Below are 27529 nucleotides of genomic sequence, written 5' to 3'. Positions count from 1 at the left end.
TCAAAGCTGGAATGGTTACCCACTACAGTGTCCAATTCATTCTTCACTGTCTCGACTGTGTCCCCATTTCCTGCTCTCTGGTTCTTTTCCTCTTCTCAGTAGTTCATATTTCACTCTGACTCCTTTTTGTTCCTTGACTTCACATGAAAGAAAATGTAATATTTGCATTTCTGAGGCTAATTTTCTTAAGGTGAATTCTGTTCGCTCCATTTTTCTACAACATTTTCAGGCTAGTGATGATGATACTTGAAGGATTATAGTTTCGGCATATGAGAAGAAAAAAAACAGTATGGAGCTGGAGAGCTGGTTCAGTGGTTAAAGAGCATTTAGTGAATTTCTAGAGGAACTGAGTTTAGTTTCCACCAATCACATTGAGTGACTCCTACTACCTGTAATTCAACTTCCAGATTATCCAGCATGCTCTCTTGCCTCTGTGGGCAGCAGGATTCACATGGTAACATACATGTGCTGAGGCACGCACAGCTACACAAAATAAAAAAAATGTAATGAAGCTTCTCAGGGCTGGAGAGATGGCTTGGTGCTTAAGAGCACTGTTTGCTCTTCCAGAGGACACAGGCTCTATGTCCAGCACTCAATGGTGGCTCAAAATCACCTGTACCTCCAGTCCTTAATGGTTGAACACCCTCTTCTGACCTCTGCAGGTTTGCAGTGGTACATAGACATACATGTCGGAAAAAATACACATGCATGCAAAATAAAAACACCTCATCCACACCCATAAGAACTGAAAATCTGTTCCTGATACTTCAGATAAGATCAGGACTCCCATACAGATTTTTTCATGTTGACCTATACTTTGCCAATTGTCACCTAGTAATTTGTATAATATGATGATTCCATGTGTATGAACAATTCTCATTATTGAATAGAAAATTCTGTAAGAAAATGCTATAATAAAATGACATTGATCAGACCATCTGACATAGGAAACAGGTACATGATGCTCAATATCTTCAAATTGCAGTCTTAGCATTACACAAAAGATAAGAAAAAAATATGCCAATATATATGAAAAGACAAACAAACAGGGCTCATGTCAGACTTGGAGGGAGCTAACTCTTACCACAGCAGGGTAAAAACAGGCTAGAAATAGACTTGATATTGCTGATGAGAACCAAGGGGCAAACTATGGGAAAGCAAATTTCTAGATATAGAAATACACTTTCTACCCATAGCATTGGACCTTTGGAGGAGGTCCTAAAGACAAGCCGAATGGATGACACCGAGTAAGAGATGGCAAATGTGCACACCAGGATGAGGATAGTTTGGGTGGCTCTGTCCTCAGGTGAGACTTTCAGAAAGTGGTGAGCACTGTGGATATGCTTGACTTGTCTCTTATGTCGGTAGAGGAGACTCACCATGGAGACACTCGAGCAGGCCATGAGACCCAGACACAGGCCATCAGAGAAGCACAGTAAGAACATATACAGTGCAACTGCCACACTGCCGGAAACAAACCATGAGCAGTATCCATTACTCACCAAGTTAGTCATATTTTTCCTGTAAACGGGGCCTAATACTCTTGCTGGAGTCAAGATGTTTAACAGCATGTGCACAAGCCAGCTGAGAGAGCAGGAGGGACCAATGTACTTGGTGGCTCTGTGTTTAAACTTGTGCCACCTGGAGTTGCTGGGGCTGATTGTGATTGCTTGGAAGCTACTCAATAGGCACATGACATACAGGGACATCCCTCTCATTACTCGATAAACATACAATATCAATTTACATCCAATGTCATCCAGGAAATCCTTGAATCCAAAGTGTGCCATTGTCTGTGGAATGCCTTTTGTGATGAGAGACAAGCAGTTGGCAAAAGTCAAGTGCTCTAGGATCAGGTCTTTGGGCATTAAATGCTTTCCAGTGAATATCAAAATGACATAGTAAAATAGTATTGAGGAATTGCAAAGCATGCCCATTGTAATCTGAGAGAAGAGGAAAATTCCCATTGCCAAGTTTGCAGGAGCCATTTTCATTCCTATGAAAAAGGTAAATAAAGGTATCCCAGGCAATAGACTCTAGAAATACATTACGAGTGTACATTATTTCATGAAGTTAGCTTAAATACAACATTCACCACTTTATTGGATTTACATAGCTATCTCACTGAAAAAGAATGTTAAAAAGTGTTTTCTTTATAAAAGGAGATTTTCACTGTTATTGTAAGGGGAAATATTAATATGTTTACTAAAGATGTATGTTTTCCCTGGACATGATGGTAGCACCTTTAATTTTAGGACTCAAGAGACAGAGGCAGACAGATCTATAAATTTGCAGCTAATCCAGTCTATAGAGGCAGTTCCAAGAGAGTGAACTCCACACATAGAGAAACCCATTCTTAAAAATCTAAAGTAAATGAATTAATTAGAATATTAATGTATTCATTGTTTTTGACTAAACACAATGATTTTGGGTTAATTTCAAAGAACAAATTTTTAAAACGTGCTATTATTCCTGAAACTCACATGAAACAGATTTCAAATTTCACCCAGAGAAACAACAGAAAACACTGAAAATCGTATTTACAATGATTGACTAAATATTCATAATATTTAAAGAATATTTCATTTTAAGATTTGTCTTGTTTTAATTATATGTGTGTTAGGAGCCCCCAAATGAGTGTGAGCGACAACAGAGACCAGAGACTTGGCATCTTCTACAGCTGGATTTGTAGACAGTTGTGAGCCACTGGTAGGAGCTAGGAACTGAACTCACATTCAAGTTAACAGTAGTATGTACTCTTAATCAATGACTGCTCACTCTACCATAAAATGAATATTTGAAACTAAGCTTGAAAAAAACTAAAATATAAAAGAAACAAAAATGGGTTCCAGACTTTGTTAAAATTCCTAAAATCATTTCAGATATGTCCAGCTTGCTTCAAAATGAGGCTCATCATCACCAGTAATTAAGGAAATACAATGAGGGGATACACGTTGATGTTTCAAATGACAGATCATCACATACTGTATAAACAAGTATAATTGAAAGAGGTAAACATAAATAAATGTAGGAGATAAAGCTGCTGAGCATATGGAGGAAAAGAACCTTAGTGTAGAATGCATAGGTAAGTAAAATGTAGAAGCTATAAATTTAGTGTTGTTATTCTTCTACAAAATTAGAAAATAACTATCAAGATCCATTGGATCTCCAATGTGTTGTGTCATCAACTTATGTTGTTCTTAATGGCAAATGCTGTTCAAGGATCTGGGGACATGAGCGGATACAAAGCCACACAGGGAATGACTAGTGTTGAGCAAGAGTGATAAATGAGAGATCTGGTATTCCCTACCATTGCCCTGCTAAGTCTCAGCTGTTCTCATGAAGAATCTCAGAAAGACACAGTCACTTCTTTCTTGAATGTTTGGTGTGACTCAGTTAGTTGTCAGACATGCTGACCCAGCATGAGTATGTGTAAACTGATATCCACCTGTAAAAGAATGGGCCTATGTCTATATCCCCTCACCCTGCAGAAGAAAAAATAGTGATAAATTACTCAAAAGCTGAAATACTAAAACTCTCAGAGAAAAAAATGTTAGTAATATAAGATATAGGTAGAGGCAACAAGGCTAATGAGTGCAGGAAATGCACCAAGAATAAATGCATGGAATTGCAGAAATTTAAATGCTTTCTGCACATTAAAGGTTACTACCAGCTAAGTGGAGATATAACCTACAGAATGGAAGAAAATCATTGACTTTTGTATTTTACTCAGTGGCTTAAAACATAGAATGTATAAAGGAAAATAAAGATTAAACAGTCACTCCACAAACTTTCTAGTCAACAAACAGGTTAATGAAATGGACAAGAATTTCTTTAAAGAAAAACCACACATTTACCAAGTAAATGCTTTTTGAAAATATTCAGCAAAGCCTGGTACATTCAGTTGAAACAGAATAGGAGGTCTTATCTTTTTGGAGAAGGGGATGGGGTAGGTAGATGAGGAGGGGAGGATGAGGGCAGCAGAAGGAGGGATGAGAGCAGGATCTGTGGTTGGTATGTAAAATGAATAATTTTTGAAAGAGAAAAAAGTGTTCAACACACTTGGCTACCAGAGAAATGCAAACTACAAATACTTAGAGACTCCATTGTGCCCCTCAAAAGATTAACAAGAGAAGAGACAACAACTAATGCTGATGATGTGGAAAAGGAATCCTCACTCTATATTTGTAGGAGGGTAAAGTACTGTGTTCAGTATAGAGATAAATACAAAGATTTTTCAATAAAATTAAAATAGGACTACAATATAACACAGGTATGTAATTTCTGGGCATACACCCAAAGGTCTCTATGTCCTACCAAAGAGATGCTTGCACATCCACATAAGCTGCTACAGTACTCACAATAGTAAGGAAATGATGTCCATCCTAGATGTTCATCTGCAGATACTAGAACTGTGGTATCTCTACTCTCTAGAATTTTGTTCATCTGTAAAGGAAAATGAAATCATGAAATTTTCTGGAACTACATAGAAAAGTGGTTATGTGCTATGCAAGCAGAAAGGAGATCAAAAGATGAGGAAAAGGGAACTATTGGAGAATGAAGAGGAGGGGAAACAGGGATTTGTGTCATTAAAGTGAAAAGGATTCTAAGGAATATGTAGAGGGTTCAGAGGATATTGGAGGAGCAGAAGAGAAGAGGAGAATCAAAAATAAACTTGTTTGAAAATGTCATAATGAAAGCTAATACTATATATGATAATAAAAATCTAAGCTAAATTAAAAAGATTATGCTTTCAGTGTAAATTATGCCATATAATAATGACAGTTTTGAGGACAACCTGGTCTACAAAGACAGTTCTAGGACAGCCAGGGCTGCACAAAGAAATGCTATCTTTAGTTGTGACAGATCCAACACTCCCTCCGCACCTCCAACCCCCCACCACAACATCAAGGCTGTCCAAAGTGTCCCAACATAGGTAATGTGCTCCAAAAAGGCAGCTCATGCACCTGGGATGGATCCTTTCCTACTGCCAGGGGGCCCCTTAAGCAGATCAAACTACATAACTGTCTTGCTTTTGACCTTGTACAAGGAAGGACTTGGGTATTGGTTGGGGGTGAGGACTGAGGGGGCAGGAGGAGGGAAGAGAGGGAGGTCTGCGGTCAGTATGTCAAATGAATAAAATATTTCTTAATAAAAAATTAAAATAAGCTCACAGCTACAAACATAAAAAAGAAAGAAAGAAAACCTTAACATGAAAAATCAAAACCCAAATCAAACCAAAACAAAACATAAAACTGAAAATTTGGAGGAGACATTCAGAAAGAGATAGAGAAAGGGTGAGGGAGATGGAGATGGAGGCAGAGACAGAGACAGAGGCTGACTAAGTATAGATAGATGTAGCTTGAGTTTTCCTGCCTGGCCCATGGTCAGGACAAATCTCTCTCACCCACCAGTCCCACAGCCACTCAGACCCAACCAAATAAACACAGAGACTTATATTGCTTACAAATTGTATGGCCGTGGCAGGCTTCTTGCTAACTGTTCTTATATCTTAAATTAATCCATTTCTATAAATCTATACCTTGCCACATGGCTCGTGGCTTACCGGGATCTTCACATGCGGCTTGTCATGGTGGCGGCTGGCAGTGTCTCTCTCACTCAGCCTTCCACTTCCCAGAATTCTTCTCCTTGTCCCGCCTATACTTCCTGCCTAGCCAATGGCCAATCAGTGATTTATTTACTGACCAATCAGCAACACACTTGACATACAGACCATCCCACAGCGATAGAAGCATGGAAGGAGGTGATATCAGTGATAAGAGAAACTTGGTAACAGCTTTTGGAAAAAAAGGGTTCACACATCCTAGGGAGAATTAGAGACCATCTACTTTTCCTTGAGTTGAAAATAGCTCCAATTTTATCCAAAAGCCTTTTCAAGTTCCCACTTTCAAAACCAATACCAGAGTCCCTTTCCCCTACCATGTCTAGTTTTTTAATCAACTTTGTTTCTATCTATTACTGTATCTGTTTGTCATCCCTCCTTCCCTCTTTCTTTTTTTCCCTCCTTCCTTCTTTTCTTTCCTACTTCCTTCCTCCTTTCCCATCTTCCTTCCTTTCAGCAGAGCGGTTGAAATAATTCTTAATGTAGATATTAAGTACAACTAAGATAAAGAGGGGCACTAGTGAAGAAAGTAAGGTGATTTCAAGAAGATGTGCATGGCGTCTCCGAGGAGTGCTTTCTAATGTCTTTAGTTCTGGTCACTCACCTCAGTGCTGGATGGTAGCATGATGGTGTGCATCACCGTGAGAGTGAGACTCTGCTGTAACTGTGATGAGATATTCTCCCTTATTTAAATGTTCATGATCTCCTGGTGCTCTATCCCAGAGGAGAGGTGATTCCCAGCTCAACACTAGACACATGACAGCATCTCCACAAGGGTCTTAAGGAACTTTTAAACACCTTGGTCCTGAATTCCTGTCAGAAAACAAAATGTGTATGTGTGTGTGTGTGTGTGTGTGTGTGAGAGAGAGAGAGAGAGAGAGAGAGAGAGAGAGAGAGAGAGAGAGAGAGAAATTAGGAATCAGGACTGAAACTTTTCTGTCTTTCCTTGGAGCACAAAGGGTATGGCAGAGAATCATGCAGAATGAAAAGGGCTTTGTTGCTGTTAAAGTACAAGCAAGTGGCATGATCTTGCCCCTGGAGAGCCTTTCCCTGTCACCCAGCATTCTAGATACTTCAACATCTCAATATTATTTTGCGCTAAAGACACTCAAAAAATTGTTGAGGTGCCTATTAACATGTGAAAGGAATAGATGCCAGGCAATAATCAAATTGGGGGCTAAAATCAATACAATAGAAATAAAGATAACGCTCTTTCCGTTCCCAGCGCAGCCATGGCTCTTGGTCCCAAGAAACATCTGAAGCATGTAGCACCTCCAAAACATTGGATGCTGGATAAATTGACCAGCGTGTTTGCTTCTCGTCCATCCACTGGCTCTCACAAGTTGAGGGAATGTCTGCCTCTGATCATTTTTCTAAGCAACAGACTTAAGTATGCCCTGACTGGAGATGAAGTGAAAAAGATTTGCATGCAGCGCTTCATTAAGATTGATGGCAAAGTCAGGACTGATATAACCTACCCTGCTGGGTTTATGAATGTCATCACCATGGACAAGACTGGAGAGAACTTCCGTCTGACCTATGACACCAAGGGTCGATTTGCTGTTCATCGTATAACACCTGAGGAGGCCAAGTACAAGTTATGCAAAGTGAGAAAGATCTTTGTGGGCACAAAAAGAATCCCACATCCGGTGACCCATGATGCTCTCACTATTCACTACCCTGATCCCCTCATCAAGGTGAATGACACCATTCAGATTGATTTGGATACAAGCAAAATAACCGACTTCATCAAGTTCGACACCGGTAACCTGTGTATGGTGACTGGAGGTGCTAACTTGGGAAGAATTGGTGTGATCACAAACAGAGAAAGACATACCGGCTCTTTTGATGTGGGTCATGTGAAAGATGCCAATGGCAACAGCTTTGCAACCTGGCTTTCCAACATTTTTGTTATTGACAAGGGCAACAAACCATGGATTTCTCTTCCCCGAGGAAAAGGAATCTGCCTCACCATTGCTGAAGAGAGGGACGAGAGGCTAGCAGCCAAACAGAGCAGTGGGTGAAATGGTCTCTAGGAGACACGCTGGAGGAGTATTTGTACAAGCCTTTCTAGGCAATGTGCTAGATTAAACAGCATGATGAACTAAAAAAAAAGAAATAAAAATAACAATACAAAGAATCAGTGAAACAAAGAGTTGGTTCTTTGAGAAAATCAACAAGCTAAATAAGCCTTTATACAAATTAACCAAAAAACAGAGAGAGAACATCCAAATTAACAAAATCAGAAATGAAAAGGCAGACATAAAAAAAGACAATGAAGAACGCCAAAGAATCATCATGCCATACTTCAAAAACCTGTACTCTATAAAATTGAAAAATCTAAAAGAAATGTACAATTTTCTGAATAGTTAACAACATACTAAAATTAAATCAAGACTAGATAAACAATTTAAATAGACCTATAACCCCTAAGGAAATAGAAACAGTCATTAAAAGTCTCCCCCCCCCCGCCAAAAAAAAGCCCAGGACCAGATGGTTTCAGTGCAGAATTCTACCACAATTTCAAAGAAGAGCTAATACCAATACTCTTCAAATTGTCCCACACAATAGAAACAGAAGGAACATTGCTAAACTCTTTTTTTGTTACAGTTAGCCTGACACACAAACCACACAAAGATGCAACAAAGAAAGACAATTACAGAACAATCTCATTCATAAACATTGATGCAAAAATATTCAATAAAATATTGGTAAACAGACTCCAAGAACTCATCAAAACAATTATCCACCATGACCAAGTAGGCTTCATCCCAGAGATGCAAGGATGGTTCAACATATGAAAATCTGTCAATGCGATAAATACACCACACAAACTGAAAACAAAACAAAAAAAAAAAAACACATGATCATCTCATTAGACACTGAAATAGCCTTTGACAAAATCCAAAAACTCTTCATGATAAGGTCATGGAGAGATCAGGAATAAAAGGAATGCACCTAAACATAATAAAGGCAATTTATTGCAAGCTGATAGCCAACATCAAATGAAATCAGGAACAAGACAAGGCTGTCCACTCTTCCCATATTTATTCAATATAGTAGTTGAAGTTCTAGCTGGAGCAATAAGACAACAAAAGGAGATCAAGGAGATACAGATTGGAAAGGAAGAAACCAAACTTTCACTATTTTCAGATGATATGACAGTATACATAAGTGATCCCAAAAATTCTACCAGGAAAATCCTACAGCTGATAAACACTTTCAGTAATGTGACAGGATATAAGATTAACTTAAAAAAATAAGCGTCTCTCCTATATACAAATGATAAACAGACTGAGAAAGAAATCAAAGAAACATCACTCTTTATAATAGCCACAAATAATAAATATACCTTGAGGTAACACTAACTAAGCAAGTTAAAGACCTGTATGACAAGAACTTTAAGGGTCTGAAGAAAGAAGTTGAAGAAGATATCAGAAAATGGAAAGATCTCTCACACTCATGAATATCTAGGATTAACATAGTATAAATGACAATCTTACCAAAAGCAATCTACAGATTCAATGCAATCCCCATCAAAATCTCAACACAATTTTTCACAGACTTGGAAAGAACAATACTCAACTTCATATGGAAAACCAAAAATCCTAGGATAACGAAAACAATCCTATACAATAAAGCAACCTCGGGAGACATCACCATCCCTGACTTCAAGCTCTACTGTATAACTAGAATAATAAAAACAGCTTGGTACTGGCATAAAAACCGACATGTGTATTAATGAAATCAAATTGAAGACCGTGATATTAATTCACATACCTATGAACACCTGAGTTTTGACAAAGTAGCCAAAACTGTACAATGGAAAAAAAATGCATCTTTAACAAATGGTGCTAACGTAAGTGGATGTCAACATGTAGAGTACTGCAAATAGATTGATGCCTGTGTCCATGCACAAAGCTCAAGTCCAAGTGAACCAAAGACCTCAACATAAATCCAGTTACACTGAACCTGATAGAAGAGAAAGTAAGAAGTAGTCTTGAACTCATTTGCCCAGGAGACCACTTCTTAAATGTAAGACCAGTAGCACAGACTGGGAGCAGCTATTAATAAATGGGACCTCCTGAAACTGAGAAGCTTCTATAAGGCAAAGGACAATGTAAATAACACAAAACGACAGCCTACAGAATGAGAAAAGATCTTCACCAACCCCACATCTGACAGAGGACTGATCTCCAAAATATATAAAGAATTCAAGAAACTACACATCAAAATACCAAACAACCCAATTTAAAAATTGGTAATATGGACTTCTTTTTTAAAGATTTCTTATGTATTTTTTATTTTATAATTAACTTAATTTCACATATCAGCCACAGATTCCCCCATCCTCCCCCCTCCCACCCCCAGGACTCCCCCCCAATCCACCCCACATCCCCACCTCCTCCAAGGCAAGGTCTCCCCTGGGTTATATGGACCTCTTATCATTACACTTCACTGTTGATATGACTGTAAGGGTGTTTCAGAGTGCTCCAACTGAGGGCAGAAGACTCACTCTAGATCTGGGTGATACCATCCCACAGGCTGATGTAAAGTCATAATTAAATGGGCCAAAGGAAAAAACAAAACTGAGTACAAACACTCATCCCTCTTGCTGACTGTAAACTCAGCTTTAACATACACCTTATGCTCTCTCATCACAACTCCGTCTGCCCTCACTGCTACTCCCTTCCCATGATGGACTGTGCCTTCAGAATGTGTTGTGAACAAACCTTTCCTTATTTGAGTTGCCTTTGTTGGGCATTTTGCCACAGTAACAAAAAAGAGAAATAGCACATCTATTGAATGCTTTCCCTTGTTTCTAGATTCATATGCCTTTGCTGCTTTCTAGGATATGGAGTAGTGTTTGTGTGTGTGTGTGTGTGTGTGTGTGTGTGTGTGTGTGTGTGTGTGTCTTCCAGAAAGCTTTTATACCATTCCTCCTTTTGAAAATGCTTCCTCTAAATTTGTAGCAGTATTTCAGTGTTTTGTATGGAACAAAAAAGAGAGAGGATTTATTATTTTTTCTATATAGTTGAATTTTAAAAGATATTAAGGTATGAGATGATTTCAAGCCCATTGGAAAATTGGAAAAGTTAATAAGAGTTTTCCCATCCAGTTTTACTCATATTCCCATGCTAGATAAAACTGGTTTTGGCTGTGGGGACATTCTGGAGGCAGAATGCTTGCCTCAAATGCAGTTTCCTAGGATTCATACCTAGTATGGTTTACAGCATATGCCACACAAAGAACTTACTATGCATTTTCTACCAGAAGTAGCATTACACAATGTAACCACAGTTGCCTTGTCAAACCCAGAATATTTATATCTATGTGATGACATTATCTCATTTCTTAGCACCTTTCACATTTCCCCAATAATCACAAATGCCAAAAGCAAACTAAGCCTTCTCGTGAAAAATCTAAGCCAAGACTACCTGTAGCATTTATCAACCTTCCTTTTTATAGCATGTATACTTCCAAATTGTATTTTAAGGAAATAAGACACAGTAATAAGATAAGACAAACTACCCACCAGAATAAACAACAAAATGAAAATAAAATTCTCGGATGTTCTGGAACTGGAGGACCAAGTCATAATTTCTGTAATATGCATAGAAAGCTCACAGATAATGCATTAGACCAGAGTCTAAAAAGTATATCAGAAGAGATTTAAAACAAGATTCAGCTCCATACAAACAACAATAAGGAAAACTATGCTTTTTGTGAAATGTACATGTGGAAGTAAAACTACAAATGAGATATTAAAATGAACAAATTGAAAAGTGTAGATACAGACCCTCTAAACAGACTTGATGATGGTACTCATGGTTTTATGTTGTCATTTAGAAAACAATATATCAATGTTTCTTCAGAATCGCACTAAAGCTTTCTGGAAGAGAAAAAAGGAGGAGAAGTGGATTGGGAGGGAGAGGGGAGTTTGGGGGAAAGGACTGGGAGGAGAGGAGATATGGAGAAAATCTGTGATCAGGCTGGAAAAATAAATTATTAAATAAACAAATGAATAAATTAAAAATGGCACTAAAGTAAGAATTTGAAGGTCTCCTCATGAAGTTACATCTGTGAACTTATTTCCCCTCATCCAGGAGAGGATGGAGCTACTAGCTGATCAATGGGAATTCTGGGTTATTGGGGTGTGCATCCTCTAGGAGACCTGAGGACCCCAGACAAAACTGTGCTCTTCTTTGTACAAAAAAAGAGAAATTAACTCCTAGGAAAAGTTATCACAAATTAAGTATGTTATTAATATAACCACTCAGGAAAAAGGATATGAATATACGTAAAGAACATAATATTACATAATGAAGGTATTCTGATGAACCTTCTAGAAAATGGATGATACAGACATGGAATGTAGGAGCTGGAGTCATGGAGACAGTCATGGTAGTAAAATGAAACAAATGGGCTAAAGGACTGTGCTGACAACTTTTAATCACTTTTTATTTAAAACATATTTATAGTGCAAACTAAGGTGTTGCATTGTGATACTTTCATACCGGTGTATTATGTGCTTGTGTCATATTTACCCTTCATAATCTCATCTATGTACCCCTCTCCTTTGCTTTTTTTCTTTTCCTACACTTAGTAGTTCATATTTTATTCTGATTCCTCATTGTTCCTTGATTTCACGTGAAATAAAATGAAATATTTTCCTGTGTGGGGCTGACTGTTTTCTTCAGGTGACCCTTTTCCATCCATGATTTCACAACATTGTCAAACCAGTCATATCACTTGAATTGCAGTGTTTACCTATGAGAGGCAATAAACTACAGGTTGGAACAATAAACACCTTGCTCTCTGAGATCCAATGGGATTTCATCAATATTTGATACTTCATGTCTATGGGAATTAACATTTTCTTACAGAATGTAGAACAAGTCTTCCTTCTGAATCCCAGTTTGTGGAATCAGCATGGTTTTTCTGATATACTTTATGTTACAAAGAAGTTCTTGTGTGATTTGTCCTTAAAAATTTTTACATATGTATCCCTGTAAATGGTCTTATGATTACAAGAACTTATGGAAGAAAAACGTGGCCAGATTAATGAGCTTGATTTTTCACCCTAAAAAGGTCTTTCTGAGATAGTCTTATTGTCCACCTGTATATTTCTTGACAAACATTATTGTTGGTTTGATTACACAGGACTAGGGCATGTGTCCCCACTAGCACTGTGATTTGGATTCTTCTGCCTCAACTGCTTGAACACTGATTCTCTATCTTACTCATAATACACTAACTTGCTATTGCAATTACTCATGTTGTGGGGACAGCCAAACATAAAATTATTTTCGTTGCATCTTCATAATTGTAATTTTGATACTTTGATGAATTGTAATATAAATAGCTTATTGCAGGATATAGGATGTCTGTGTACGGGTTGCTTGGCCTCCAAAGCAGTTGAGACCCACAGGTTGAGAACAAGTGCATTTTAATGTTGGATTGAACACATATGCCACAATGGGCATCAAAAATTGAACCTTCGATTTTACTTGGTGTGTGTGATTTTTTCATTTTGTTCTCTTTAGAAAAGCTCTCATGTAGGCAAGGGTGGCATGGAACACACTATGTAGCAAAGAAGGACTGAACTTATGATCCTCCTGACCACATCTCCCAGGTGCTATGATGCAGGAATGCTCCATGCCATCAGGATATCTCATTGTTATCAGCTGAATTCTGTTTTCTGACACTCACATGTACAGGTCTTAACCCCCAAACCTAGGATATGACCTTGTTTAGAAACATATGGAAAACTGTGGTTCTATTCCAAAATTCTCTAATCCCACAAAGGCTACAATCTCTAAACATGAAAAGGCTAAGAAATCCCCACCATCACAATCCAGGAATCTTCAATACTAAAATCTTGAGAGACTAAATCCCCCCAATGTACAAGTCTCATGAGGAAAATAAAAAGACTGGGGAACATATCATAAGGAAAGGGATCAGAAAGCCAAATGCTGGGGAAAGGATCAGCCACAAGGTATGCCAAAAATAAGAACTTCAAAGTGGCCAGGTGGAGATGGCATACCCCTTTAATCCCAGCACAGCGGGAGGCAGAGCCAGGCAAATCCCTTTGAGTTTGAGTCCAGCCTGGTCTACAGAGCAAGATCCAGGACAGGCACTAAAACTACATGGAGAAACCCTGTCTTTAAAAAACAAAAACAAAAAAAAGAACTTCAATATCAAAATGTATAAATTGTATTGGTATTCATGTCAGCTCATTCTGTATTTTATAAATTGAAGGCTCCTGGTGGCTATCTGTAAGGCTGTACTACGTACATCAGGGGGATATCACGGTTTGCCACAACATGTCTACAGGTTACTTGAACTCAGCTAGCCTTCAACCTGGAAATCACCAACACATACACAGAAGCCAACATCTCAATCAGCCTATACTTGTCTTCAATGCTGCACAGAATCCTGTTTTACAATATACATATTAGTCCTTTTTCCTTTCTGTAAGGTATTTTTTAGAGTTCATTCATTGAAAACATTTGCCAATTGCCTTCTATTTGTCATTATATGAGGTCAGCATCCACACAGCCTCCTTTATTCCATAAGTTTCTAGGGACCTGTGTATAGAGCTATGAAGATTACAGTGGGACTATAAGGGAACTGATAAAGATGGCTCGTTTGAGCCACTGTGAGCAACTGAAGCTTTTTACTCTACATCAGGACCCTGTCCAACCTGTGGGGGCACATTCTTTTTTTTTTTTTTTTTTTTTTGGTTTTTTTTTTTTTGGTTTTTGAGACAGGGTTTCTCCGTGTAGCTTTGCACCTTTCCTGGAACTCACTTGGTAGCCCAGGCCGGCCTCGAACTCACAGAGATCCGCCTGGCTCTGCCTCCCGAGAGCTGGGATTAAAGGCGTGCGCCACCACCGCCCGGCGGGGGCACATTCTTGAACGTTAAGCAGTAATCACTCATAGCATGGGAGATGGCTGAGAGGGCAATGCAGTTATATTGCAAGCCTGAGACTTGGGATTGAAACTTTAATGGGGTATCAAAGTCAGAGGGAATGGCAGGGCACTGACATGAACCTGTAGAGATAACGGCTGCAGAGCAGAGAATGTTTGGAATCTGTAGTACCAGACATACTTATGTACAAAGCTCCTAACAAGAAAGACACTGTCTCAAACAAGGGAAAAATAAAGAACTGACAACACAGTCCTCTATTGTCCAGTCGTGCTGTGGAACTGAGGCCAAAAAAAAAAAAAAGCAGACAAAAACTCACAAAATCACAAGCACAGGCCACACAAAATATACATAAGAGGCAATCGTATTACATTTCCATTCATTTATTTAATATATATCAGGCAGAAATTATAAGCTATTTAAGGCTTTAGACTTAACATAAAACAGACTCATCTTCTTTATCCACATAGACAGATGGAACAATCCAGAAGTTACAAATCATGTCTTCAAAGGATACGTGCTGTTTAGAAGCTACATGCTTCTTCATCTGCAGATGAAACAGTAAGCTGGAGCCCTGCTATCATCTGGTGAGGAAGGTACACAGTTCAGTCTGCTTTGTGGCAATTCCTCCGGTGACGGTGGTATGTGGATGACTGGCGGAAGCTACGGTTACACAGGGAGCAGGTGTAGGGCTTCTCTCCTGTGTGAATCCTCTCATGAGCTTTCAGATTGGTTTGATTGCTGAAAGACTTTCCACAAGTACTACATTCGAAAGGTTTATTTTCCTGGTGTATGACCTTATGTACTCTCAGGTCTGAGCGAATATGGAAGCCCTTATGACATGTTTTACAGACAAATAACTTTTGCTTCTTGTGTATTCTCTGGTGGGCAGCAAGTCTACTGGGATATTTAAAGGTTCTGGGACATTCCTCACATTTGTATGTCTTTGAGTCTCTGAGGGGTCTCTTTTGACGACCCCCACGTGTGGAGTTTGCATCAGGATTCTGGCAGTCTTCTGTCTGCTCTGGGCTGGAAGTAATCTCTGGTTGTACCTCCATAGGGACATCTTCAGAAGAAGTTCCTCTATGAAATTCTTCCTGGTACCTAGAGGTGACTTGACTTGTTCTGCTTAAATCCAGAGGATTTCCATCAGAAACACTTCTGTGTTTAGGTTCATTAAACTGAACTTGTTGGATAAGGGAAAGGAAGTCCATCTCATTTCCAGGACGTCTATCCCCATCATTTACATCACTATTGCTCCAGCCATTGTTTTGGCTATCTTCCCAGTCTTCATGTCCTGTGGAAATAAGACAGTCTATGAAACTGTGCCCAAGAAAAGATCCCGACACAACACCCTTCCTCTGTGCAGCTTCCTAACACGTACCTGTTGTCAATAACATGTCTTGGGGGATTGACAAGGGTGTCCTTGCACTCTCTTGTATTGAACTTCTTGCTGATTGCTGCTCTTTTAGAAGGTTGATGGTTTCTTCTAAAGACATGTTCTTAGAAAAGAGGGCTTCCTGCCCCTGCATGGAGGTGTGAACCTATAAACAAAGCCAGAGGATGATTGCCAATGAATCTGTGGATTTGTGGATGAGTGAAAACCTGTCCTCTAACTGATTGCACAGGATCACTGAACTAAGAGTTAGGTCATTTGTCTATCTCTCAACTCTAATGGTGTTTTTCTGTCATTCACAAGTTATGTTTTCTAAAGTCCTTATTCACAATGTATTTTCAAGTGTTGAGTCACTGTACCAAGGGAAAAGGTAAGGTTAGTGGTCTGCAATGTCTAGTCACAACATTTTCTTCACCTGGTCAATGCATTGAACAAGGAAAGGTATTCCTGTTCCAATCCAGAAAATAGAGACTTACTCCATCAAAAAAGTCTTCTCATTTTTTTCCAAGGACTGTCCCCATTCCACCGAATCTAGGGCAACTATAATGAAATAGCTGGTTTACTGAGAAGACACCAAGGCTAGGTAGGACATATCAAGGAGGGAGGTAGTCTGGAGATCGAGAAGACCCAAAGGAGCCTGTAAAAATTCTGACATAGACTTGCCTATGGGTCTTGCACCTCTAGGGCCTCTTCTGTTAATTGATGGGTGTTATCAGTTCTAATATTTTTTTTCTGTTTAACCAAGAGTTGTATTGCTATTGTTTCTCTGTATCTCCTTAATTTGTAGCTCCTTATTTTTCCTCCTTCTCTTGCACCCAGGATCTATAGTTATTAATCAGTGCCCAGAACCCTTAACATTTCTGTATTCTTTGTCTGAAAGATGGCTGCTATGCTAGAAGCTCCTTATTCAGGCTTTGATTAGTAATAGTTAGTTTTTTTTCTGAAATTCTTAGGATGTCTACAGTAACTGTGTAATTGATGTCCTTTTGGTATCCTTGTGTCATATTGGCAATTGTAACTTTCTGCTTTCATGTGCATGACTCTGACATTTTCATTCCCAGATAGCTGAGGATTTCCCATCCCCCACTTACGGCCATTAGTCTGTCAGTGGTCCCTATCTCTTCCACTGTCACTTCACTTTGCTGTGGGAGTGGGTTGTATTTCCATTACCTATATTTTTGGTTGCTAAATTTAACTACTAACTCTAGATAAAAACCCTTGGTTGAGGATGCCCCTAGTATCATAGCCCTATTTCTAAGGGATGTTGTTTTCTATTATTAAGTCCTTAATACAACTTACATCTGACTGAAACCCTTCTAACACATATATTGTCTCCACCTAAACATGCTGTCTCTGCTGTTAGGAACATGACAGCACTTTATTTGGAATTCAGTTTCAATTATGAAATGATCAGTTTAAAACAAAATCAAAGGAGTGAAATGTGGGATAAAATAAACTGAAATGACAACTTGTGCTTAGAGTAAAAACCTGAAATAAAAATCGGGGTGTAGTGGTGGACAGCTTTAATCCAGTACTTGAATTGCTGGGAAAATATAATTCCTCTGAATCCTACTCAAGCCAGTTGAACAAAAGTCAGTCCCAAATGGGAAAAAAAAACCTAAAGAAGCAACGAAACAAGCCAACTAATATCCAAATTTAAAAGTTTAAGGCAATAAGAAGATATTTCAACCACGACATTTAGAAATGGATGTATGGAATGATTGAAAAATGTTACCACCTTGACCATTTCTGAGAGTAACTGAGAATTATGCAAACCTAGACATTTAAAGAAGTTTCAATGTAGTTTCATCCAAATTAAGAATTTCAGTTCTAAAACTTTGAATTGCAGCCCTTTATTATTCATCAGGACTTTTCTTAGGGGTGTGTTGGTGTTGAATGCTCATTTAATAGCCACATTTCAGCATCAGAAATCATATTCTACATTCCTGCACATTGAGTTTTTTACATAGGAACTTAATAGCATGTAGTAGACAATTTAGAAAACCATTAAGCCAATTAGATCCCCAGTTTCTACAGCCCAGGTCCTGGAATAAGAGACTATGTCTGAGAGCCAGAATTTTAAGTGTGTGCTGCAATTCCAACTAAATACTCATAATTCCAGTATAAAATCACCTACCTAAATGAGCCATCTTCAAATCCCAGCCAGGGTCTCTATTCTAAACCCTTACAAGCTTTGCTCAAATATCATCTCCCAGTCTCCCTATCACCATGTAAAGAATCTAAATATAATTGTATCAGTCAAAAGAGCCATGAGCTTCTTAAATTTATATTCCCATTAAATTTATATCACATTTACAGTAGTAAATAATCTCCATTGTAAATAATTGTTGGAGTGGGACAGACTCACATATAAAATAACTACATCTTCTTACTTTTCACCAAATATAAATAACTGTCTTGATTGATAACATAACCATCTCTCAACCAAGGTACTCACCATGATGGGAGGCTTCAAGCACTCATCAGTCAGATCCTCCATGAATCTCCCCAGGTTTCTGCCATTTGATTCCCACTTCTCTTTCAAGACAGACTTGTCCTTGTAGTGTCCAGTTTTGAGAAACTCAGCCAAGACCAGCTGGGAAATCATCTGCTCCTTGCTACTCTTTTCTGGCTTCAACCAGGAGGTAAACCACTTCCACACTGCTTGCAGTTCCTGCTTTGCACAGTAACCATTGTCATTTGTGGGAAAGTTGAGCTGAGCAGTTGAGAAGTTACAGATGTCTTCTTCCCACTGTAGAGAAGTGTCCTGGCTTGGAAGGAAGTTCCTGTTGTCTAATACAAGGTCACTTTCTGGTGACTGGGGTTTAAAGGAGTTGTTGTGCTGGGAAGCCATTCTGTTGAGACTCCTCAAAAAATTCAACTTTCTCAGTCAAGTATCTCTCTTGTGACTTGATGATCTATTTAAGAAAGTTGTGAATATGTTAAAGCTATAAATTAAACTTGACATAATTAAATAACAACAACTAAGAGTCTTATCACAGATGGTTTCTATCTTATGAGGATTTACTATTGCTGTGAAAGACACCATAACCACAGCAACTCTAATAAAGGAAACATTTCATTTTGGTGGCTCACTTACAGTTCAGAGGTTCAGTCTCTCATTTTGGGGAGCATGGCCTCACAAAGACAGAGGTGGTGCTAGAGCTGGGACTGATACACAGTACATCAACAGATATACTCTTACACATTGATTGAAGCTTGAGAAAAAGACCTCAAATCCAACCTCAATAGTGACTCAATTACTCCAGATGGTGTGGTCCACACTAAAGGTGTGCCCTCCACATCAAGGTCTGGATTAAAGGCATGTTTCATTCAGTCTTCTACAACAAGGCCACACCTATTCATAGTGCCACTCCCTATGAGTTTATGGGTCCCAGATACATTCCAATAATTACAGTTCCATTATTTCTTGACACTAAATACTTCAACAGAGTCCTACACAATTTATTCTAGAGACCAGAACAAAGAGATGTGAGTGTAACAGTCCATGACTCATCAGAGAGAAACAACCTGAGTTGAGGATAGGTTGACCTGAGGGAAGAGAACAGCAAGGTGTTCAGTAGCACAGGGCTGTCTGTTCCTTCCCTATAAAAGGTGAAGTTGTAGTTGCTGAACCTCAAATATTAAGATTCACCCTTGTCTCCCATTCTAAAGAGCCACAAAGCTAAACTTTCATAAGAAAAACTTTGAAACTGAATGACCAACAACCTTTAACTCACAGGACAGACAAGTCAAATCTATAAAAAAAAAGCATATTGCTATCCTTCAGAATTTTAATGGTTAAACCCTTAATCAGAAAGGTAGAAACGACCACACTATGTCTTTGAGATCTCCCAAAATTGTGAAGCAGCATCTCCCAAACCCCACAAATATTCACAAATCACACATACTCAAGCAACAAAGAAGTCAAAGGTTCCTATTCTACAGTTACTTGTCTCTACAGTGAATTTCTCCAGTGATTCCAGCTGGCACTAGGAGCCGGTGTGTCTCCAGGTCACTGCTCTTCTTCATCTGAGGTTCTGTTCAAGTTGACTTCCTTTTATAGTGCCTGGCTTCAGTGATTCAATCTGAGATGCCAATCATTTGATAATAAGATTGGACCACACCTCCTGCTTGTGGGTGTGGCAGTCAACACTTTCATTCTAGCATTCAGTAAGTGGACTGAGGGGTCTCCAGTCCAAGAACAGCTTGGTAGTGTAGGAAGACCAGTGAAAAGCCTCACTAGAGCAGAAAAAAACAAGCTAACCAAACGGGAAAGATACTTGCCCCTCTGATTGAATTATACATGGAATCCTCCCTCAACCCCCAGCTCTGCATCTCTATGCAATCCTGGATTATGCCATGGAAGGAGAACACATCCAAAGCAAGCATAGTAAGTCACTGCAGTGAAAGGGGACAGTAACACGCTGAAAGGGATTATAAAGATTGTCATTCACCTACTATGACTTCTGACATACAGCTCATTCCAAACTGGTTAAAAATTTCTGATATCCAGACGGTTTGGAATTCAAATGGTGTAGTGCACAAGGTAAAGCCTTGGCAGTAGAATGAGACACACAGAGAGAAGAGTCCAGAAGGTATCTGAAGCACAACATAGAAAAGCCAGCCTTTCCTGAGCTTATCTCTAGGGACAAAGTGGAGATGTTTGACTTGTTTTACATGATGTACCATAGATATGTGAGGAGGATTGTAGTTTAGGGTGGAATTAAAATGTATATACAAAATGAATATTTTCCTATGGCAATATTTTAATTGTGCTGAAAAGTGATTTTATTTGTATGTTAATAGATAAAGTTTGCATGGAGATCAGAGGTCATAGGGAGCCTGGAACAGAAATCAGGCAGTAGTAGACCAAGCCTTTAATCCGATGACCTGGCAGGCAGAGTCTCTGTGTGGTCAAGGACACAGTCAAGCCTGGTGACACAAGCCTTTAATCCCAGTACCAACCATAGAGACCTGGATGTCTGTATAAACAGGCAGTGACTAGGAAGACATGTGGCTGGTCTTAGAGTCAATGAGAAGGCGGAACAGGAAAGTAATAAAAGTGCAGGTTAGGGAGGATGAAGCTCTCTGGTGTAGAAAACTACAACTTGATAGTAAGTTTAAAGGGTAGTCAGTGGTTCTTCACTAATTCTCTGATCTCTTTGGTTATTACCCCAGTATTTGGCTCTGTGTTTCTTATTTATTAAGACTGTTTAGAAATTTGTCTACATTTTCCTGTCTTTTTTTCTTTGCTTTTCTAATTTGTTGGTGTTTGCTTGTTTTTTCAAATGGCTGCCTTGTTAGCCAGGTCTACTCACAAACTCATTAGGTTGTAGACAATGATCTTGCACTACAATTCTATGGCTTCAAAGTCCTCAGTGTTGGGGGCCCAGAGCTGTCTCACTACTTCAAGAATCCATTTTGGTTTTCTGTCTGTTCTTTACTGTCTTGTTGTTGCTGCTGTTCTGATGGGTTTTGTTTTGTTTTGTTTTTTTGTTTGTTTGTTTTAGTTTTTGTTTTTTATAAATGTATGATCATTTATTTGTTACCCTTAAAGACTTATTTTTGACTGGACTCAGACTTAGAAGTAGAAGCTCTCAGAGAGGACAGCCTACGGCTCTTGGCGATCTGTTCCTGGCGCTTTTCTTTGGCTTCCTTCATTCTCTTGGCCAAAAGTTTAGCATATTCTGCAGCCTCCTTCTTGTTTTTCTCAGTTCGTTGTTTCTTTAGGGCAATACGACGGCATTTGTGTTGCAGGACACATGGAGTAACAAGACGCTGAATCTTGGGTGCTTTGGTCCTGGGCTTCTTACCTTCTTTGTTTAATGGCTTTCTGACCACGTATTGGCGGAGAGCATCTTCTTTAAAGAGATTAAAAAGCTTTCGGATTCTGCTAGCTCTTTTGAGTCCCAACCGACGAGGCACAGTAGTATCTGTCAGTCCAGGAATATCCTTCTCTCCTTTTTTTTACAATAACCAGGTTGAGAACACTGAGACTGGCACCCACGATGCATCCTCAAACAGATTTGCGCTTCCTTTCTCCAGTTCTCCTTGGTCTATAACAAGAATGCCCCTTACTCAACAGCAGGCACACTCTGCCGTGGGTCAACACGCCTTGCTTCATGGGAAAACCTTGTTTGTCATTCCCGCCACTGATTCGGACCACATAGCCCTTCCACTCCACCCACTTCTGTGGCCATGCGCTTCTCGCAGAATGTACGAAGCTTGCGCTCATCATCCACTTCGATGATTTTCTGACAGCTGGTGGCAGGGAAGGAGATATTCAGCTTCATCTTGACACAGCCGACCGCCTAGTAGGTGCCAAGAAAAAGAGACCACTGTTCTGTTTTATAAAACAGTGTCTCACTATGTATCCCTGGCTGTACTGTAACTATTATGTAGTCCAGTTTAATTTCAAACTCACAAATGCTTGCTCTGGGATTAAAGTGCAGGGATTAAAAGCTTGTGTCATTATGAATGAATTTCTCCAAGCATGCTGATTGTTAGGTTGAATTGTTTCCCCTGATATCCACATGTTGAGGTCTTATGCCCAAAGACTGTGGTCTTATATCAAAATGTGCTGAATCCCAACAAATAGACAAAATCCCAAATGCTATCATCACAAAGAATACTTAAAGCTCAGTGACTAATATTTCTATCCTTTCAGAGATAGAAAGTCTTGCAAACCAGAATTAAAGAGAAAAACAAACAAAAAGGATGCCTGAAGGAGGGAGGCAATCTTCAACCCCAGATCCGAGGAGTAGAAGCCATAGAATTGTAGTGCACGGCCATTCACAATGACTTTGTGAATTTAGAAGAAGAATGTACTGAAAGTAAATATATTGCAACAACAAAATCAAAGATAGAAAAGTAAACAAAAGAAAGAAAAAAGTAATCAAATGAAAAATGAAGAGAGACCAAAAATCACCTTGCTCTTTCGGGCCACCCAATTTTAATTCCTCCACAGACCACAGTCTTCATCTCATGTCTATCAATTTCATGTTTTCCAAAGAGAAATACATGCCACTCTCTCCCAACAGAAATGAACCTGCTTCAGCCTCTGGTTTTTCTATGTTGTATCTCAGAATCTCCTGTTTGCCCCCTGCCCTCTGTCCCATTCCAGTGTCAATGGTCCACTAGATTGAAGACAATTGATTTGATCTCTCCAGGCAACAATCACTCACAAATAGCTCCTTGGTTACTGATGGAAATTTAACAACTCTTATCAAAACTACATTGAAAATGGAAGGAAGAATGAAGGATTAAATAAATACAAAAGGAAAGAAAGGAGAAATGAAGAGAAGATTAGAAGATTGTACTTTAAGGTGCAAGGTATTAAAGATTACTTTTGGGATCTGGTGGAAATAATTAGATTTTCACCAGAAGGGTTGAATACAGTTCATTCTACATCTAGTAGTAAATACCACAGTTCCTGTTAAAATATTTTTAAACTCAATTCTAGTCACAGCAATATAGTCAATACACCCTACCCTGGAAAATCTCAAGTTTATCTTTATCTATATGTACATATTAAATTAATTCTCACCTGCATACTGTGGGATGCCACAGTAGCAATTGCTGAGCTGAACCGCTGAGTCTGTCCTGTGTTGAGATGACACTCTGGCCCGATTTATTGCTTTCTTATTCCCTGGTCCCCTTTCCTACTACAAAAGTGGATTTCAAATCAATTCTCAATCCATAATATCATGTACATAAAGAAATGAGGAAATTTTAAATGACTCTCCACCAATTAGGTATCAGTTCAAATGTGTACAAATCAAAAGAGCAAATCCAGTGAAGCAATTAGGAGGACTTCAGGAGAAAACATCTCTGTGAGTCAGCAGTTTCTCAAGGGATGCAGAACATGCAAAGAGCCTGTGTTAAGAATATGAAGTTGCTGAATGTAGTGTTGTACCCAGAATCCCCAAAGACCACCAAGAGACCAAATTTGATAAAAAAATTTAATAAAAAAAGCAAAATCTTTTTACTGTTGTTGGGTAAACCCTGGCCTCTCTGTCTATATATGCAGCAGAGCAGGAGAGACCCAGAGTAGCAATGGGGCAGTGATTCCGTAGGGGTAAAGCAAGGGGTTCTTCTGGTCTTCAGACTACATCGGAACAGACTTGGGATTGGTTTATGTGAGTGACAGTTATGCTAGTAACTTTAATTGGCTAGGGTTATTTTGGGGTTACAGTTACCCATTTCTGGGCAGACATGGACCAGTCCCATGTTTTGTTCCTGAGCTTCTGTGGAGACTGACTGGCCTAGCAAGTGCTGACTGTAGGGGCTGGCTGGCTCAGTGGCACAGACTTGGTGTGTCCTATCTCCTGGTCCTGCTGGCAGGGGCCTCAGTGATTAACTGTCTTTTTTCATGGCCCTCCCAGAAACTAATAGCTCAGTTCATGAAACTGATATTGAGGCCTGATCTCTGAGAGAAGACTATGGTGGTATTGTGTTCCCCCAAATATTGTGTACCCTAATAAACATATCTGGGGTCAGAGAACAGAAAAGCCAATAGATACTTAGGATAGGCAGTGGTAGCACACACCTTTAATACTAGCATTCCAGAGACAGAAATCCTTGTGTTCAAGGATACAGCCAAGCATGGTGACACATGCCTTTATTCCCAGAAAGTGAGCCTTTAATCCCAGGGACTAATGGCAGAAAGCAGAAAGGTATTTAAGGTGTGAGGACCAGAAACTAGAAGCATTTGGCTGGTTAAGCTTTCAGGTTTCGGAGCAGCACAGTTCAACTGAGAACCATTCAGAAATGAGGACTCCGAGGCTTCCAGTCTTAGGAAACAGGATCAGCAAAGGAACTGGCAAGAACTTTTAAGATTCCTGCTACATCTGGCGGCCAACGTTTGTGCTACAAATTCAGGAAAAAGCTGCTTGTCTGTGGTCTTGTGGGCCCCAGCTCTGACCCGAACTACACTCTGCCGGTTGTGGTGGCACATGCCAGTAAGATTTACTGAAGAAGGCAAAGAGAGGAGGATCCTGAGTTTGAGGCCAACCTAGGAGAAGCTTTGGCTGGGGCCAAGCCACAAACAGTGGTGGGACCATGGGGGCAGTGGCTGCTGCTCCGAGTTGCTGGCTCCTTCTCATCTTAATGGTGATGACGTTGATGCCTCTACCTGGCATGAAGGGTTTACTGATGCTTGTTCAAAGAATTGCCAGGACCATCGTGTTACAAGAAAACATCGAAAAAGGTCATTTAGGGAAAGTTTGGCAAGACTACCACTGTGAAGATTTTCTCTTCTAGGGAAAAACGTTCATGGTTTCCAAAAACAGACATTTATGAGACTGTGTTTGCTCCAAACCACAGAGGAGGGACAAAAAAAAAATTCTAAAGGGAACCATGACCACATCTAACAGCGACTTTGGAATCTTCAAAGAATGATAGGATCCCACAATGATGATTCCACATGGACTATGGTAAAGCCATTAAGCTGATTAACACCAAGGAAAGATGACTTTGGACTACAAACTGCTCAGGACAATTTTGAGATGGCTAGCTGAGATGATTCAGTCTGACAGACTACTCGAGCAAGGACTTGAGACAAGCCCTGAACTTTCCCACCATGCAGCGACTGGACAAATGATACAGGACTTGACAATTAACCCAAGAATTTTCTTTTCAGGATTCCCTACAGATACATTCACCCCTAGAAAGCAGGAAGTAATTTTAAGCAAACAATGCCCACATTCCCAAGCGGTGGAATGGGAGGTTTTTGGTTGTTTTATGAGTTATGAATATTGTCATTGTTTATGATGGTTGGTTACAAGCTGTTGATTGTTAATGGTCAGGAAAAAAGCTGATCATGGAGTTTAGATTCAGAGGTTTTGTTTTAAAAAAAGGAAAAATAAAGAAGAGAATATAGATATGAGGTAGATCATGAATCTACCCTGAGAAAAACAGATAAAGAAGTAATAAGATAAATGGGTAGATAATTGAATGCACTCTAAAAAGAAAAAGGGGAATATATAAAAATGACAAAAGGTAGATTACTGAATCTATTATGAAAAGAAAAATACTTTTAAAAAGGAACTACTTGTTTTACATAAGATAAGTAATGAAAATTTTTTTGTCTGAGTTTATCAAATGTTACTGGACTGGACATTGTTAATATATATAATGGAGTCTTTTACTGTATATATTGTATATGCTTATTAGATAGTTATTCTTGTATTAGTAATAAGCTTTTTTAATTTTAGACAAAAAGAGAAGAAATGTGGTAGTATTGTGTTCCCCACAATATTGTGTACCCTGATAAAATTATCTGGGATCAGAGAACAGAAAAGCCACTAGATGCTTAAAATAGGCAGTGGTAGGTAGCACACACCTTTAATCCTAGCATTCCAGTGGCAGAAATCCATGTGTTCAAGCATAGAGTCAAGCATGGTGACTCACGCCTTTAATCCCAGAAAGCAAACTTTTAATCTCAGGGAGTGATGGCAGAAAGCAGAAAGGTATATACGGCATGAGGACCAGAAACTAGAAGCATTTGGCTAGCTAAGCTTTCAGGCTTTGGAGCATCAGTTCAGCTTAGAGCCATTCAGATATGAGGACTAGATACTTAGGATAGGCAGTGGTAGCACATGCCTTTAATCCTAGCGTTCCAGGGACAGAAATCCATCGGTTCAAGGTTACAGGCAGGCATGATGACACACACCTTTAATCCCAAGAAGTGAGCCTTTAATCCCAGGGAGTGATGGCAGATAGCAGAAAGGTATATAAGGTGTGAAGACCAGGAACTGGAAGCATTTGGCTGGTTAATCTTTTAGGTTTTGAGCAGCACAGTTCAGCTGAGAGCCATTTGGATATGAGGACAAAGAGGCTTCCAGTCTGAGGAAACAGGACCAGCTGAGGAACTGGTGAGGTGAGGTGGCTGTGGCTTGTTCTGTCTCTCTGATCTTCCAGTGTTCACCCCAATTGTTGACTCCAGGTTTGTTTTATTAAATAAGACCATTTAAGATTTTTGCTACAGCACTCTTTTATGTTGCATTTGTTTAACTCTGTAAAGCTGTTTTGCTTTGCCTGTCTAAAACACTCACTTAATCTAATAAGGAGCTGAACAGAAGGTAGCTAAACGGGAGAGGGGTAAGCATAGCTTCCAGGCAGAGAGAATAAATAGGAGGGGAAATCTAGGCTGCATAGAAGAGAAGAATGAGGAGCAAGAAAAGAAAATGGAGAAGAGGATTCCAGGGGTCAGCCACACAGTGACACAGCCAGCCAGGGAGTAAGAAGAAAAGCAAGATATATAGAATAAAGAAAAGTAAAAATCCCAGAAGCAAAACGTTTTGAGTCACATGCTACTGTCTCAAGCCATATTTTAAGTGTGTGCTGAGGTTCCACCTCAGACCTCAAGATTACATTGTAAGCACCTCCCTGACTCCCTGACTGAGCCATCTCTAAGACCCGGGTATCTCCTCTAAAGCCTTTAGTTCCCAAATATTAATTCCCCAGTCTCTGTCACTATGTAAATAAATTACATTCAAGTGTGTCCATCAAACCAGCAATGGGTTTATTTTGCTTTATTCATGCTAATTTAGGGCACTGGATATCCTCCCTGGTA

The 27529-nt window shown here is 39.3% G+C and overlaps 2 protein-coding genes and 1 pseudogene across 2 annotated transcripts; 1 reads left to right on the top strand and 2 right to left on the bottom strand.

Annotated features, from left to right (window-relative positions):
* Window positions 1-1073: 1073 nt before the first annotated feature.
* LOC131895012 (vomeronasal type-1 receptor 4-like) lies at window positions 1074-2027 on the bottom strand. The gene has a single exon (XM_059245398.1). It carries the CDS (start codon window positions 1992-1994, stop codon window positions 1074-1076), a length of 921 nt encoding a protein of 306 aa, XP_059101381.1. The 5' UTR covers window positions 1995-2027.
* A 4811-nt stretch (window positions 2028-6838) lies between these two features.
* LOC131894995 (small ribosomal subunit protein eS4, X isoform-like) lies at window positions 6839-7668 on the top strand. Its single transcript, XM_059245377.1, has one exon. It carries the CDS (start codon window positions 6856-6858, stop codon window positions 7645-7647), a length of 792 nt encoding a protein of 263 aa, XP_059101360.1. The 5' UTR covers window positions 6839-6855; the 3' UTR covers window positions 7648-7668.
* Window positions 7669-21492: 13824 nt separating this feature from the next.
* On the bottom strand, window positions 21493-22247 carry LOC131895002 (small ribosomal subunit protein eS6-like; annotated as a pseudogene).
* Between the last annotated feature and the right edge of the window lie 5282 nt (window positions 22248-27529).

Source organism: Peromyscus eremicus, chromosome 1 (assembly GCF_949786415.1).
Source record: "Peromyscus eremicus chromosome 1, PerEre_H2_v1, whole genome shotgun sequence".
NCBI lineage: Eukaryota > Metazoa > Chordata > Mammalia > Rodentia > Cricetidae > Peromyscus > Peromyscus eremicus.
The sequence above is the reverse complement of the archived record's forward strand: the minus strand, read 5'-3'. Positions and strand labels throughout refer to the sequence as shown.

Bases quoted from the DNA above. Each gene is read 5' to 3' on its own strand.
- LOC131895012 (XM_059245398.1), bottom strand. From the start codon at position 1,994: ATGAAAATGGCTCCTGCAAACTTGGCAATGGGAATTTTCCTCTTCTCT.
- LOC131894995 (XM_059245377.1), top strand. From the start codon at position 6,856: ATGGCTCTTGGTCCCAAGAAACATCTGAAGCATGTAGCACCTCCAAAA.